This window comes from Melanotaenia boesemani, chromosome 20 (genome assembly GCF_017639745.1).
Source record: "Melanotaenia boesemani isolate fMelBoe1 chromosome 20, fMelBoe1.pri, whole genome shotgun sequence".
Lineage (NCBI taxonomy): Eukaryota > Metazoa > Chordata > Actinopteri > Atheriniformes > Melanotaeniidae > Melanotaenia > Melanotaenia boesemani.
In genome coordinates this window covers 3,865,470-3,882,250 of record NC_055701.1, presented here as the reverse complement: position 1 = coordinate 3,882,250, position 16,781 = coordinate 3,865,470, and the positions used below count along the sequence as shown (strand labels likewise).

Genomic DNA, 16,781 nt, shown 5'->3' with positions numbered 1-16,781 from the left:
AAAGAAGCTCTCCGGTGCTGGATTAGACTTTTTGGTTTTACACTTCACACCTGCCACTTGGTTTTAAAGCAAACTCCATGCTGAGCTGTTGCTCACAACGTCCAGTCCAATGAAACTATCCGAGTGGTTGTCATGGTGACAGGTTAGGTTAGAGAGCCTGGGAGGTGAGATTCTGGCAGCGAGGGCACAGACAGTCTGCAGACTCTGCAGTGTAGCGGCGACATCGAGGACATCGGGCAGCAGAGGTGGGTGTCACAGCTATACTGTAGGCACTGTCCTCACGAATAACGCCACCTAAAACACACACGAATACACAATATATTATCCAAACTGTTTACTGGCAACCAAATGAAGTGTGGTAGTTTTAAACACCTGGATGCCTAAACTGGAGTGACTGCAACCTGATCTGGAGAGATGATTACAGCCTCAGACTTGTCTACAGTGAGGCAGCTTCATAACAATATTACCACTGTGATTTCTCACCTTCCAGATTGATGAGAAAGGTACCGTGGTTCATCAGGGCATCTGGGTGCAGGTCCCGGGGCAGCTCACTTGTCAGGGTAACCCGGGCTGCCATCATCAGCTCAGCCAGCTGGGAGGTGGTGGAGGTGGGCTCTTCCTGGAGAGACTGAAAGAGGAGTGGAGAGAAAGTGTGAGTTTGCCTGAAAACAATCTGCAGTAACTGCAGCTTAACATGTGGGATGTGCTGGAAGTAGTGATGGGTCGTTAGGCTCCCAAACGGATCTTAATTTAGCATCTTTTTAAGCCCCATAATGAATTGTGTTTTGTGTTCAGCATTTTCACGAGAAGCCTTATATTTGCCTCCTTTTGTGCATTTATTCTGATACAAAACCACTTTTGTTTAATATGTCAACATAAATCTTATATTGCACAAATGAACAAAAAACAGCAAACAAATCCACAAAACAGAACGAGAACCAAACTCAAGAAAGCAGCATTAATGTCCTCAGTGCAGGTCGGCATTCAGAGAAATAAGATGCCTCATCTTGGATGGGATGATCCGGTTTCTCCCCTCTGTCAGTAAGGTTTGATGACACGACACACTCGCTCACATACTCTCCTCATGGCTGCCGGCTCTTTCACATCACTAGCTGGAAGACCAGTGGACTACTGGTTTTACATTCTAATCACTTAAACCAGACTCAAGTGTTGATGTATCCCAAAGAAACCAAAGAAGAATCAAATATGAGTCCCAGTTTTTAGTGTTGATGCAATGAATGACAAAGTTAATGGAATATAGAAGCAACATTGTCCAAAAAGATTTAAAAAAATCTGATTAACTGGTGGCTGGTGAGGGTGTCAGCACTGGTTATAAAAGGAGCATCCAACATATATTTTCACTCAACACAGTCCACCACTGGATCCAGATATGGAACCTGTATAAGTTCAACATCTTTAAAATGACACACTGATTCATCTCACCTCCATGAGCTCAAACAGAAGACCAGGTTCGATGGCAACAGTGAGGTCATACTGGGCAGCATTTTTGCCAGGAATCAAAGACAGGAAGGAATCCCTGATGGCAGAAGCCCCTTCCACAGCCTCCTCCAGTCCCGGTCGCCGCCACACTGAGCTGCTTTTGATCCAACCGCTTTTAAATAACGTCTCTCCTTCTGCAGATACAAACGTAATACATATGAGGACTTGATGCTAGTTTATGAGTAACTAAACAAACAGCAACGTACCGTCATGTCCTGGTGAGTGCAGATAGACCTCTTCAGCCAGATGTGGGAGGACAGGAGCGATGGATCGGGTTACGCTATCCAGAATCTCCTCTAAAGCAGTCTGACATGATCTTCTGCCCAACGAGTCCTCCGGATCGCAATATAACCTGATTGAAGGAGGCATCAGTAAGAGAGCAGCTGGGTAAGTCCAGCACTTTGAAGCTGTAATATCATGAAGAGACGTTACCTATCCTTAATGATGCTGAAGTAAAAGCTGGACAGGTCTCTGGTGATGAAGGCCTGGAGCAAACGGATGACCCTGCCAGCATCAAACTCACTGTAGGCGTCTGTAACCTGCATACACACTCGTGTCAGTCTGCAGCAGAAAAAGTTGGAACCTAGAAAGCGAGTCTACCTTCAACAAACCTTCATGCCGTATTCACGTAGCAGATGCAACATGTACTGATCAATGTAGTGCATCTGTTTGGGATCCACAGCTTGAACTCGGGGGTCGAAGCCCTGCAGGTTGCCGAGCAGGAACCTGAGTGTGTTCCTCAGCTAGGAGATGAAGGAGAGGGAAATGAAAAGACTGCCGCTTAGAAACACACCACAGTTTGATGCACTTGCATGCCAGTACCTTGTTGATGCTGTCCTGGGCTGAGTTGAGGGCATTGGGCCCAATCTGGACCTCAGAGAAGACATTTGATTCTGCCACCCACCAACGAAGCACATCTGCCCCATATGCTGGAGAACCGTTGCCCTGACGACAAGACACACAAGAAAATGATGATGGGGTGTGTTTGACATCTTATAAAGTGATCTTAAACAACAGTTCTCCAGCTTTCTGATGATTTCTTAGTTTTTCTTTGGACATTTTCTGTTTTGTTTTGTTTTTTTTAACTAATTTTCAGTCCAGTTTTTGTACATGCACCACTTAATTCTGCCCCTAGTTTAATTCTAACATTAAAAAAGGCTCCTAACTCAAGGGATGAAGCAGATTTGTGTTGACACAGAACAGAAAACTTAGCAAAGAAGCTGTTTTAAACTGAATCATTAGACTCTTTGTTAGAAAGATGCATCATTTGTTCCCATTTATTTAGTTTCATCTGTGAAAAACAACAAAGATAAGACATCTTTGACTTTAGCAGCAACAAGATTCCCAAAGAGCTGTTAGCTGGAAACTTGGCATTTTGTAGTGTAATACACAGAAATGATGTCTGAATACTTTTATAATACTCAATATTAGTTTTCATTTGCCTGTAGAGTAATATTTCACTATATACTTTTTCTTTTTCTTTTCCTTTTTTTAAAATAATTCCTTTTATTATCTCCCCTTATTCATATTTCACTTTTTTTTTATATACTTCAGCATTTTCTAAAGTTTTTTTTTTTACAGATTTGTTTCACGAGATCGCTGCTCCAGCTTCTCTCTCCAGATCTCACCTTTCCTCCGTTGATGACTTCCTCCGGATCCACGACGTTACCCACAGACTTGGACATCTTTTCTCCCTTCTCACCGACTACAAAGCCATGAACCACCAGAGATCTGAATCACGTGACACAGATTAGATGCTTTTGTGTGGAGCTACGAAGTCCAAACATCAGAGACAGGAAGTAGATGGAACACTTACTTATAAGGCGCTTTGTTCCTGACGGCCACACTGGTGAGCAGCGACGACTGGAACCAGCCTCCGAGCTGGTCCTTTCCCTCCACATACACATCTGCTCTGGGGTCTGACTCTGCAGGGGCAGTGGAGGAGATGGTGAATTCACAAAAGTACCAGAAAGACAACTAAATGGTTAGTAAGTGTCCAAGAAGATAGGCGTGTCTGGAAGAAGGGAGACGACAGCAGCCAGCGTTAGTCTGGAAAACAATCCATGAAAAAAGCTCAAGATGAGTCTGTTTTCAACACAGAAAAACAGCTTTGTTTTCTAACTGAAGGTTAGAAACTCCCCACAGTCTGTCATCTATCTCCACCCTCAACCAATCAACAGAGAGAACTGAAGTAAAGAAGAACAATCCTCCACTGCTCTCTAAAGATGTGCTTAAAACCTGCATGCAGACAAGACAAAGAGGCAATCAGAAGGCGAACAGGTTGAGATTCATGCTGGAAACCGAAGAGCAACTTTCAGTCTCCAGCTTTGATCTTCAGTTGCGCCCACTGAAAGCACAGAGGAGGAAGCACAAGCAGATAAACAGTGGGAGTAAACGGCCTGAAGCTGCTGCATCGACCCTGCAGGTGAACGTTCCAACAACCTGGGACCCGAGGTTTGCGTAGCGAAGCTGGAAGCCAGCTGAGACGTGACTGGGGCTCCTCAGACCCTTCCTCCATCTCCTCTGGAAGTTATGAAAAAGGACAAAGGTTTCTGCAACGTTAACATCCTAATTCTCACAAATATCTACAGCCAGGCTGGCTGCCTTGTAAGGAGTTTTGATGGGAACAGGATGAGTTGTTAAATGAATGGGTTGTTAAGCAGCTTGTGCAGAACTTAACAATTGAGTTGTGCTGCATCAGGGAAACATCTAAAACCTGTAGGACACTGGCCCAAGAGGTCCGGAGTTGATGACCCCTGCCACTGAACAACTTGAAGTTGGTCTTCTGCAAAACCAAGTTGCAGCATTATTTGGAGTAAGCACTCAAACCATCTCCAAACTGAAGACCAAGTTCCTTATAACGGGAGAAGATTTTCCTTACCAATATGGCTTCATTCAAACATTCATTTAAAAAAAGTCCGAGATCACCAGAATCACATCAGTCCATCATCATAAGCACTAAAAGTTCATTTCCCTTCTTGTTTCCATCAGGACCAACTGAAGTGGACAAACACCAGCATCCCAGGGATGCTGAGACTGCTTATTTATTTTTTAACTAATCCAGGACTAGTCAGCCAATTACTACTTTTACTAATGACACCTTGCAAAGAAGCTTATCTGATTTGGTAAAGTATATCAGCAGCTTCTAAGCAGCTTTCTCTACCATAAACCTATGGACGGGGAGATCTGATTAAAGGCATTGTGAAAGCTTGCATGCGACAAGCTGCTTGTCTGATGATCAGAGGAGATACACAAGTGCTGAGCAACTTTAACTCACCACAGAGTGATATCACTGCACACATTCTGGTCATGAAAACAGGAAAATGTGATCTTTAAAGACAAAAAGGCAGAAGGAGCTGCAGCTCATGCCAGCAATAACAATACAAAGGGGAAACTAATCTAAAGTCTGAAGTCGCTCCCAGCTCACAAACTAACCCTGTCCAGCTCAGTCATTCAGATTTTTTGGGGTACTAATGAATTATCCAGCCTCCTCATCTTCATCACTGCTCCAACTTCAGAATTATGAAGGAATTCTGGACAATGCAGCTTTTTTTTTTTTTTTATTCTCCTCACCAGTCATGGTTCACTCCAAGAAATGAGCTAATAATGATCTACTCCAAATATTTTATTAGTTCAAGATTTTGTGTTAATATGTGGGAAGTTACCCCTCTAACGAACTTTAAACAAGTCAGGGTTGATGAACCTTAACCCAGTTCTCCTCTTGGAAATCCAACTGGGACTTGTTGATTGGACAAGAAATCTTAAAAAACTCAAAGTTCTGGTTTGTTGTTGCACATATTCAATCAGAACTTGTGCATGTGCAAGTACTTCAGTGAACAAGGTGATCAAACAAACCAAAATGGCTGATGTTGTGCAAGGAGTTTCAACGTTTAGATGTGAGTGCAGCACTAGCTGAGGAAAGTGAAGTCACAGATCCGTTTGTGTTATCCAGGAAATATTTAGCTGCGTGTTGTAGAAATACCCATCGATGTCTGGTGCTTCAAGCAGATGAAAACATAGAAAATCTGTGTGGACGGGTGAAAGCAGTCGAGATTAAGACCCTTCACGACAAACCCTGCATTGTTTCTATCCTGGAAGTACGACGTCTGTGTCTTTATCAGAAAGTTTGCTGGGACATCCTGGTGGATGAAGCTAAAACATGAGCACAAGATAAAATTAGCTCAGCTCACATGTCGTCAGCTTTTTGCTTAGCAACGGCAGTCTGGAAGAGTAAAAGCAGAAAGCAGCTACGACTTTTATCACCACATATTAGGAAAGATCCCAACCAGCTGAAGGAAAGTGACTGACATGGTTTAACTCAGCTACTTCCAGTCCCAAAAACAAGCTCACAAGCCACATTTCTCAAATATTTGTTTGTAGCCAGTCAGCGAGACAGAAAGAAGGAAGCGCTGTCGTACCTTCGAGCACAGCTGCCCATGATGCGCCGCTGTCGAACCAGATGTCCAGAACGTCTTCTCCACGAACGTAGTCGCTCACCGGTCCTGCTTTACTCTGATCAGGAGAACAGCAGTACACCTTTGTGTTAATGAATCTTTGCATTAACACCTTATTTTTGATAAATTTACAATAATCTGGCACCCCCTGAAATTATCTGGGCAAAGACTTGCCTAAGCAGCAGAGGTTAGTAAGAAAACAGGTGTTGGCTGTCCACCATTAATCAGCCAAACCTCAGACGTAACTTAATCTCTGAGGCTCTATTAATCCCTGGTTTGCTGTGTGGTCCCGTCTCAAGTGAAAGTCCTGATACAAGGTGAACGTGCTCAGATCTGATCGCACTGTAAGCTGATCTGGGAACTTTGTCACTCTGGGCCACACAGAATCTCCACTCAGGCTATGTTCACACTGCAGGACTTAACACTCCATTCAGGTTTTTTACATGTTTGTTCACATAATTTAAATCAGACTCCAGTGTGAAGTCTGCAGCCCTGAAGTGACCCATATACGGAGATGTGACGTCACCTACAGCACGTTGTGTTCATGGAGATAAATATGGACGCCATAAAAGGTTGTGGTGCAATCAGAGCTGAAAACATTATTAAATAATATTATTTCGTCCATTGTTTACATCTGATCTTGCTGCCTCCCACCTCCTCCAACGCCCAATGTCCTGCTTCAGTAACGTAAAAGTTGGATAACATGTGACACGATCATTGACTGAGGTGGCTTAGTGCCACCCATGATTTGGCCAAAAAAAGCCCTATGCAGTGTGAATGCAGCCTTACTGACCTGACATTACTCACAGTTTTCATTCAGTTCAAAGTTTCTCAAGCTTCTCGTTTCTGGAAAAAGTAGCATCCAAACTGACAAGACGCGTCATTCTAGCTCTAAAGCACCAGATCTGCCCCATTGCTGCTGGGACTTGCTTTTTTTAAGCTGAGCCTGAATCTTTAGAAATGATGTTTCTGCTCCTAAAACACTGAGTTCATCGTTACACAGCAGAACTGAACATGAAGCGGGGAATAAATTACAGGCAGGAAAATTGCCGCACTGTCCTCCTGTGACCAGATCAGCCAGAATGCATGACAACACCAGCCTCTTCTTCACACCAACGCACCTTCTTGAGCACTTCTGGGGGCAGCAAAGTCTCAATGGGAAGCTCCCACCAACAGTTGCTGCCCTGTTCTTGGAAGAGCTTTGCTATGTGGGACACGGTGTATCTGCAGAAACACGATGACAACCAGCTCTGTTATCTGTTTAAACAAAAACACAAATATGTACAAGCCGGTTTGTTAGCAGGTGTTGGCGTAAGCTCACTTGTTGATGAGAGCATCTCCGGTCTCTTTGTGGTAGAAGACCGGGATAGGGACCCCCCAGCTTCGCTGTCTGGAGATGCACCAGTAGGTCCGTCTGTCCAGCATGGCTAGCAGGCTGCCCCGCGCTGACTCTGGCAAAACACGCACCTTCTGCAGCACCTCCTGCAACACACACTCTGTTTGTAACCCAAAGACAAGCCAAACTTGTGAAGCATCTTCAGACGACAGCAGTGAAGCCGGTTTACTTTGGCTTTGTCTTTGAGTGACGCTGTGTTGATGAACCACTGCTTACTGGGCCGGATGACCACAGGCTGCTTCGTCCGCCAGTCGTACGGGTAGCTGTGGACACACTGCTCCTCCAGCAGCAGAGCTCCACACTCCTTCAGCATGGAGATCACTAAAACAAGGAGCGAAGCGAGAACATACGTGACGGTGAAAATGAAAAACATACAGACAGAAATAACACCACAGCCTCTCCCGTACCTTTATCAGTGCCTTCGGTCATCACAGACAGGCCCTGCAGCTCGGGTCCGGATAGCTCCGTAAATCTGCCGTCTTCATCCACCATGCACTCCTTACATCAAACACACGCACACACTGAATGAATGAATACATTTTTTTAATATGGCCTAAAAACATGCTAACATCCCCACTCCTCCTTTATCAGCCAATATGTACATAGGATAAGTTAACAGTAATAATACAGTAATAATAATTATTTAAAAAAAGAAAATTTAATTATATTTTTAAAATGTAAAAAAAAGAATAAATGTTATATATAGAATGACATAGAAAATATGTATATTTATAAAGTCAATTTAATTTATAAAGTTATATTTTTATTAATGAAATAAAAATGTATGTAAAATCAAAATTGTAAATAAAATATGAAACTATATATATTCAAATAAAATTGCTTCTTTAGATAAAAAAAATGTAGAAGAAATGTTTAAAACAAGATAATAAATAGTAAATATATTAATAAATAAAGGGAAATCAGCATACCACAGATAGTTTAAACTGTGAAGCCACACTGTAATCATCCATGCCATGAGCCGGCGCCGTGTGGACCAATCCCGTTCCTTTTCCCATAGTCACATGATTGGCTGGCAGCAACGGGACTTGCTTGTCAGGAATTGTGGGATGTTTGCAGATGCCGCCTTCAAGTTGGGAACCTTAGGTGGGGAAAAAAAGACGTGCATGCAGTCCAAGCCAAGAGTTATCCGTGCTTTACATGTGCAGGAGTGCGAGAGAATCACCTGCGAAGGTGCCGACACTCTGCAGCTCCGTGCCGAGCAGCGCTGCCAGGCTGACTGTTCGCTCAGTCGCAACCAACAGCAGCTGCGAATTATCTGCTCTCTTCACCACAGAGTACCTGCACACCACAAACAGGCCAGCTGAAGGTACCACACATAATTCATTAGACAGATGTCTGACATCCTTTCAGAGGAAAACAGTAAAAAGGAGCAATATGTGTAAAGGGCTGGAAAAAGAAGTTGTGGAGACCAGTTGCAGGGCCACGACAGCTTTCAGGAACGTTCATAATGAATGTCCAAACTAATCAGAAGCTCAGAGTTTTAATGTCAGAAACTTTAGGAGTGTTGCTTTAAACTGTCTGACAGCAGAGAGCTCCACAAGCTAACTGTGGTCTTATCTTCACCAGTTTGTGCTGCAGGTTCTTACTGGGCGTTTGGCATGTAGCACACAGCCTGATTGGCAGGAATGGTCCAGGGTTGGGTGGTCCACACCAACACAGAAACACCCTCCAGACCTGCTGAGGCACACATACACAGTCAGGAGATCCTCCACTGGGCCAGATTTAGAGTATTTTAAAGATGTCATTACTGTTAGTGTGTGTTTGAATTACCGCCGTCTAAGGCGATCTTTGGCGGCAGCGTGGTCAAAGGGAACGTGGCGTAGATGGCTCTGCTGACATGTTCGGGATTGTACTCCAACTCCGCCTCTGCTAGGGCTGTTCTGTAAGGACGCAGAGACACGATGAAGGTTTAAGAGAACACATTAAAGATGCTGCAGGACATGAACTCAGTACCTCGATGAAGGAGACCAGAAGACGGGCTTGTAGTCCTGGTATATGAGACCCTGAAGAACCGCAAACAATAATGATATCAGGCTGTGTTTGTGTTGTGAATCCTTCCATACAAACTCTGTCATCACCCACTGGTTTTAAAACCTGTGGATCCTGAGCACATCTGTGCCCACCTTGCTGTGCATCTCCTGAAATACTTTCAGCTGAGCAGCCTCGTAGGTCCCATCAAACGTGAAGTAGCACTGCTCCCAGTCAGCCATCACCCCCCAGCGCTGGAAGGCAGCCTTCTGCCGAGCTATCGCCCCTTGTGCAAACTCCCGCGCTGGACGAGATGAAGACGAAACATTACAGCAGCTGCAAATGAACGTGCCGATCAGGCAAATATCGATCCATCCTCACCTTTCTGTCTAATCTGCAGAGGACTGAGGCCGCTGGTGGCCAGTTCTCCCAGAGCTTTCAGCTCAATGGGCAGGCCGTGGCAGTCCCAGCCTGGGATGTAGTGGACCTGCCGACCTCTTAGCATCTCAAAACGGTTACGGATGTCTTTCAGGATCTGAAATGCACCATCACTTTGTTACTTTGAGCTTTAATGGACTCTATAGCTCAATAGAAACAGTACAAGAAGGAAACACATTAGGCACAATCAAAAACTGTAAAATGACCTTATTGAGTGCATGTCCAACGTGAGGGTCTCCATTTGCATACGGTGGTCCATCATGAAGGCAGAACTCTTTCTTGGCCTTCCTTTCTCTCTGCCACGAGTACAAGTCTGCAAAACCACACTCCTGCAAAATCAGAGGACACGATGTAAGAAATGCAGCATTCATGCAGAGGTTCTCTCCGAAGGTCCCACTACAGCATTTCCATCAGGTTGAGGTCTGGACTTTAACTGGATCCTGTTGTAGATCTGCTGCAGTGTTTGGGAGCATTGGCAAGGATTGGCAGCTGTCTTGAATGTTTTCCACTTGAATGACTCCAACTAGCTTCTTCTCTAAGACCAGAGCTGATGTCTTTCCTCCAGGACCAATAAACTAGCAAGACTGTTTTTAATCTATTGTAATTGATTAGCAGCTGCTGCTACCAAACCTGTTTACACACTGATTCTGTATTTTTGTTTAGCTCAAATAAATAATTACAAACTATGATATATTGTGCATTTTGTTCATTTAAGGTTGTTTTTATTTCACTTTAAAACCTCATGAGGACCAGATTATTATTTTTGTTATATCCTGATACATAAAACCTTAGAATCCAAAAAAAGGCATATTTTGCTTTTCACCTGAATGTAGCCTCAGTGATTATTTTACTGGTTAAATCCAGGTTATTCCTAACTAAACTCAGTTAATACGGATTAGTCATAATCCAGAATGTGTCTAATTCTCTTACAGAACGAGGAAATAATTTAATATCCACATGAAAATTAATCTGTACACCAAATCCTCATCAAATATCGATAAACATCCACAAATACTGGGCCAGTTTTGGAGGTTGGATAAACCTGACAGAGTTTATGACCCACCTGCTGTATTTGAAGCTCTCGGTCCAGAAGCTTCTTCCCCGTTAGCTTCATGGGGAACTTAGTCTGGGGAAGAAGCACCGTGTCTCGGTACAGAGCCTGAGCAGAACCCGCCTCCGCTGGCTGAGCGCTGCCTTCTCCTGAGCTGACACCATGACAGCGGCTGGAGCTGAAGGAGACGGCTCGGTGCAGGAAGGGGCCGCCGCCGCGGTGTGACCTCCGCCCCCATCTGGCGAGCGTCTGGCCCACTGCCGATACCCGGCACAGCAGCATGGAGAGGCGAGGTAGCTCCGGGGACAAGCTAAACCACAAAAACTCAAAGCGGTGTCCTTGTTCCACAAACTTACGGTGTTGTCATATTCTGCCCTCCTGGTTGAGAAGCTATGTTTCTTCCGGAAGAAATTACAGAGAGGACAACTACGGCGAGCCATTGAGGTCAAAATACATCAATTTTTAAGCGTAAGTTCAAACTAACATCCGCTAGAAAGCGCTGTTGGTCTAGTTCTGGTCAATTTATTTATATTCAAGTCATAGAGCGTAAGATACCAATACTGTAAAATCATTTAATTATTAAAAATATTTTTATCTTAATCTTTCTGCATTGTATTGTTTAGAATAAAAAAATGTATGATAGACCGTAAAGTTTAATAATAAAAGACAAAGGATTAAAAATAAAGACAATTAAATAGTGCTGACCAATTTCGTTGCATTTATAAATGTAAATAAATCTAGAATTTGATATAGAAATTTACTCCAAATAGCTGGAAGAGTGATGTTTAAGGTTATGTTACAGAAGACCTTCACTTTTATTGCACCTTTTCTGACTAATTCTGGAAGTGGTTAAACTAATTGTTGCGGTTTTTCAGAAAAATCTGTGTTTATTCCTCCCAAATCCAAGATTTCAGCTGCCCAGCAGTCTGACATCCCAGGAAAAGATGTCACCTTGATAGTAGTATATGTCTCCCCAAAATTCCAAAAGCAATAGTATCTTTACACAGATGAAGTCGTCCATGGACACTGATGCTCCCCATACCATCACAGCTTTCTCTGATAACAGCCTGGATGATAGTTCTTTGACGTGTAGAAGCAGACTCAGTTCTTCCCAAAAGACACTGAAATGTGGACTCGGAACACAGATCCACCGTCTGTCCAACTGAGATGAGCTGGCATCCAGAGAACTCACAGTGTCTGTACATATTTCATATTTCTTCCTCCTTTATAATCCAGTTTCATGTTCCAGTTCTGGATGCATCAGTGGACTGGGTTGAGTGAAAAGAGTTTTCCAAGGTCGTCCTGAACCTATGTGGCTTTATTGATTATGGTAGCATGATGGTTTCTCCTGCAGCACTGCCCGAGAGCTCAAAGGTCAATCAATCAATCAGACTTTATTTATATAGCATATTTCATAATTTTCTTTCTTTCTTTTTCTTTTTTTTTTTTTTTTTTTGTTTTACTAAAAGTGCTTAACAGGAATAACAACAGATAAAAACCCAGGAAGTATCTTTGTGTCTGTCTCTCTCTTTCTCTCTTTTGCACTCTCGGTGAGGAAAAACTAGAGATGATGTAAATTAAATTAAAAAACAAACTTTAAAGAATAGAGCAGATAAATAAATGAGTGAATGAATGAATGAATGAATGAATGAATGAATGAATGAATGAATGAATGAATGAATGAAATAGCTGATGAATTAAATAAAATTTAAGAAAGCATAAAATAATAAAGAAAATATATTAAAATACAAAATTCAGAAGGAAACGTTAATTAAAATAAAACCTCGGTTAAAAGGGGGGATTTTAGTTTGGTTTTTAAAACAATATTTCCTGCTGTCCTTGACTTTAGGAAGGTTGTTCTACAAACTTGGATCATAGGAAGAGAAAGTTCTTTCCCCAAATATTTTAGTTCTATTTACAACCATCCAACAGTGGTTTCTGCCCCTTGCCTTTACATTCTTGCGGTTTGTCCACACTCCCTGAATCTTTTCCCAGTATTCTACTTTGTGGATGATGAAAGAATAAAGTGCTTTATAATCTTGCATTGAGAAATATTTGTTGAACTTATTGATGATTCTCTGATGGAGTTTGGCACACAGTGTCAAACCATGACCCATTCTTGCTTGGAAAAATTAAGCCTTTTCGGGTGCTTCTTTTATGCCCAATCATGGCACCCTCACCATTACTCTAGAAAACTTTTGATCACTGTATGTGAATAAGTGTGGAATACTTACTAACCAAATGTAGAAAGAAAAATAAATTAATTTAAAAACTAAAAAAAAATTTTATTATTATTTTCATTTAGATCACAGTGGACAATACTATTAGCCTAATATACAAATACTGTGCTCATCATAACTGAGTTAACCCACGGTCACAAATGGGGAGGTTCTAAACATCAAAAACAAATTGAAATAGCCTAAAATTGTAAACACTGCATCATCTTGTAGACCGTAGTATTAATTAAAATGTATAACTGAGGTAACAAACAACTTTATTCTGACTTCTGTGGTTTTTGTTGCTGGTCAGTGGCTATTTTTCAAACGCCCCCTGAACGCAACGCAGCAGCACTGGGCAGCAGGTGTAGGTTGTTACATGATGAAGTCAGAGGGGGTATAAAAAGTGGGGCAGTAACTTCCGTTGTCTTCATTTCTCTCTCAACCAGAAAAGCAAATCATCTCCCTGCAGATACAACAACCGTCAAGATGAACAACCTGCGCGTCGTTTTCTTCGCAGTTCTCCTGCTGGCTTTCCATGTCTCAGTCCAGGTTCGTGTTGTTCTTTTAATCCACTTTTTAACAGGACTGTAACATTAAATATATTTAGTTTGGTCTCAGAATTGGGAATGAGCATGTAAACTGTTTTCCTTCTCCCTCTCGACTCCTGCAATATCGGGACTAAAACTTTGTCTTCTGCAGGTGGTCCACGCGCAGACAAGTACACTCCGTCCTCCTACTGCTACTACCAACAAAACCACCCCCCACAGCGGCTGCTGCGGGACCACCGCCTCCCTCATGCTGCTGCTGCTGCCGCTGGCTTCTGCAGCGTCTCTGCTCAACGGATGGCTGCATTAACCGGACAGTTGGTGTCCCCCAAAGCTGGATTGTGGGAGAAATGTTACCCTATCACGTCTTGGAAATCCGTTTTCATCAAGTATTTTGGACTTAAAAAATTCTGTTCTGAGATTGATGAGGCGCTCTTCAATACGCCGCGTTCTTACTCGCCTAGTTTTTGCACGTGCTCGTCTCGGACTCCAAGGACTGAATTTTCAAATCATATTAACGTAATTATCTGTTGGAAATGCGACGATTGGCTACTGTGAAGTTGAATGATTGGATATGTATTTGGAGAATGTTTGTACTTGCGATGGGACCTTTTTTAGAATATAGGAAGGAAAATAAAGGCTTGGTGACCAAATTTGTGGTAATCTTTTGATTGGGAATTCAGACAAATAGTTTTTTTTTTTTTTTTTTTTTTTTTTTTTTTTTTTTGTTTTTTGTTTTTAACAAAAGGCTATTTAAAAACACACCTTTCCTGTGGTATCATGCTGGTCCCGTTACAGCGAAGGGTGCGCCATGTTTTAAAAAGACGTGTATTGCATTAAAAGAAGGGGGGACATTTTGCCTGCACGTTTAAATTGCTAAATGACTTTCTACAGACTAGACATGTTGTCATCCAAGGTCTCTATCTTTGTTTCCTCATCGCCGCATTTTTTTTAAATTAATGAAATGTGAGGGGGTGGCTGTGAAACTTTAAAATGTTACAATCCACCACAACGCTGCAAGAATTAATCATAGTTTGAACTTGGTAAGCAGGAAGTCCAGATTTGGTCTAAAAGACCATTTAATTTACTGATTTTATCTTCAATTTACTCAAGTTTAGGGTAGGTAGGTCAAAATTTAAGTCAAAACCAGTTTATTCTCAACGTGCATTTTCCTGTTTCTAGCCCTGACAACCGGTGAGATTGAGAAGAATGCATTAAGACTGAAATGATCATACAGTGCATCATATAAATATTTCTTAGGGTAATAACCCATTGCTGAATTTTTAGTGAGAATTAACATTCATCCCATCAGCCACCATCAGCAGGAAGGATGTTTAACTGGTAAGTCATGAGTTGCTAATTTCTTTCGCAATGCACATTCAAAATAGTTTTGACCAGTTCCAGAGGATATGGATGCAAACCATGTCAGCTTCTCCAGCATTTACTGGAATCATTGATTTTAGTTTGAATAACAAGGTTCTGAAGTAGGGATTCCCATCTTTGGTCCTCAAGGCCCGGTGTCCTGCAGGTTTTAAATGTTTACCTACTACTGCAACACACCCGATTCAAATAAAATGAATCTCCAACAGCATTTTAAGTTCTGCACAAGTCTGTTGTGATCCATTCATTTGAATCAGGTGTGTTGCTGCAGGGAAACATCCCATACCTGCAGGGCACCGGCCCTCGAGGACTGGAGTTGGTGAGAATTCCATTTTTTATTTACAATTTAATTCTTTCCACAACTGGCTTCCAGTTCCTTTGTGGCATTTTAAGTAGAATTTTTTTTTTGCTCAGATCTAATCTCCCCATTGCAACGCAGTGTACATGTCTAATTTTTGTACAAATGAGATAAAAGGGTCATTTTCATTTAAGATGTTTCAAATGACCTGTTATAATATTAAATTGGATGATTGCAGTTTAGAAAGGGATTAAAAAAACTGCGTTCAAATTAAAACAGGCACCTTAGACATATGCTCATAGCACTCAGTTCTGAACCAGATAATGGTTTGTCACATTAAAATTGGCTTTGCACCTGGTCTCGATTGGTTCCTGAAACGTTGGTTTGAAGAACATTCATCTCATGGTTGAACGCAGCGTCAGTTAAGCCAGATCTGCACAGCAGTGGCGTAACTGCTTTCTACGTAGCACCGAAGGCGACTCACTAATAGATCCACTCCTACTGCAATCTTTTAATCAGGGAAGGCAAAAGCATCACCCCCTTCATGGATGGCTTGTTTTCAACTTTCAACCCTTATTAAGCAGCAGAGGCGTAATAAATAGGGCTCCAGACTAACTTTTTTTTTACGAGGAACACAGTGGCCCATAACTTAAATTTTTAGGAGTGCAAACAGAAAATTTAGGGGCACAAACTGAAATCGCCTTCCAAAGCAAATATTCACATTTCCTCTCATTTTCACTGTATTAGTGATGAATACTTGAACAATAAATTCAGAAATTACAATGTTTACGATTCACATTTTATTGTGCAGCAGTTGACACAACATAAAAAAGCATCTTACTGGCTGCACTAAAACAAAACAAGTAGACATAAAACTTGTCAAATCAGATCAGTTTTGATGATTTGATTTTCACTTTGTAGTCGAAGCAGAACATCTTTTCCCCCATCATCCCCCATAAGGCATGGTATGACTTGTCCATGTAGTTCCTGGTAATAAACAGCTTCAGGGACTGATGCTCCTCTCCAGCCACTGTTCCAACTCCGCAGTAAGAAAAGTCACTACTGGCTGTCCTAAAAGTCGCTAAATAGCATAATCAGCCTAGTACATATAGCTGTAATGGATGGTGCCGAGGGATGTGTGGGAAAAAATGTTTAGAACAGCAAAATAAATAAAATAAATGAATAATTCTTAATTCTAATTTAGTTCAGTTTTTTAGTGTATTTTGTTTTTTAATTAGGAGTCTGGGACATGCCACAGCACTTTTTAAATATTTTTGTCCACACTCTTTATTAATAGACAGTACTCTGATGGTAAGCCAGCGCAGGATCATGCAGCAGCAGTTTTGTACGTTTCATCTGTCATGAAACAGAGGTGAATGTGTACAGGGAGGGGTCTGCACAGCTCCGCTCCTCATTGGGAAGAGTAAACTACGTTCATTCACGTCAGTCTCCAAAAGTCTCCAATAATACCAGAAAAAGTCGCTAGATTTGTCGTTAGTCGCTTTAAAAAA

General features: G+C 42.0%; 1 protein-coding gene and 1 long non-coding RNA gene across 4 annotated transcripts; one reads left to right on the top strand and one right to left on the bottom strand.

Moving 5' to 3' along the window:
- Window positions 1-66: 66 nt before the first annotated feature.
- Window positions 67-11,231, bottom strand: iars2 (isoleucyl-tRNA synthetase 2, mitochondrial). Of its 3 annotated transcripts, none has more exons than XM_041972684.1 (24): window positions 10,841-11,231; window positions 9,984-10,106; window positions 9,721-9,874; window positions 9,495-9,643; window positions 9,325-9,374; window positions 9,142-9,251; window positions 8,958-9,048; window positions 8,534-8,649; window positions 8,280-8,449; window positions 7,758-7,848; window positions 7,520-7,671; window positions 7,276-7,436; window positions 7,076-7,178; window positions 5,919-6,012; window positions 3,943-4,023; window positions 3,317-3,425; window positions 3,129-3,231; window positions 2,323-2,445; window positions 2,112-2,243; window positions 1,933-2,039; window positions 1,707-1,852; window positions 1,444-1,634; window positions 484-628; window positions 67-294 (listed from the first exon to the last, which is right to left on the bottom strand). In XM_041972684.1, the coding sequence occupies exons 1-24, from the start codon at window positions 11,108-11,110 to the stop codon at window positions 149-151; spliced, it is 3,117 nt and encodes a 1,038-aa protein (XP_041828618.1). In that variant the 5' UTR covers window positions 11,111-11,231; the 3' UTR covers window positions 67-148. The 3 variants fall into 3 exon arrangements, with proteins under 3 accessions (XP_041828618.1, XP_041828619.1, XP_041828620.1); XM_041972685.1 differs by having other exon boundaries at window positions 8,958-9,045; XM_041972686.1 differs by lacking the exon at window positions 3,943-4,023.
- Window positions 11,232-13,218: 1,987 nt separating this feature from the next.
- Window positions 13,219-14,241, top strand: LOC121631729. The gene is made up of 2 exons (XR_006008784.1): window positions 13,219-13,596; window positions 13,747-14,241. It is a non-coding gene; the product is annotated as an uncharacterized LOC121631729 (long non-coding RNA).
- Window positions 14,242-16,781: the final 2,540 nt, after the last annotated feature.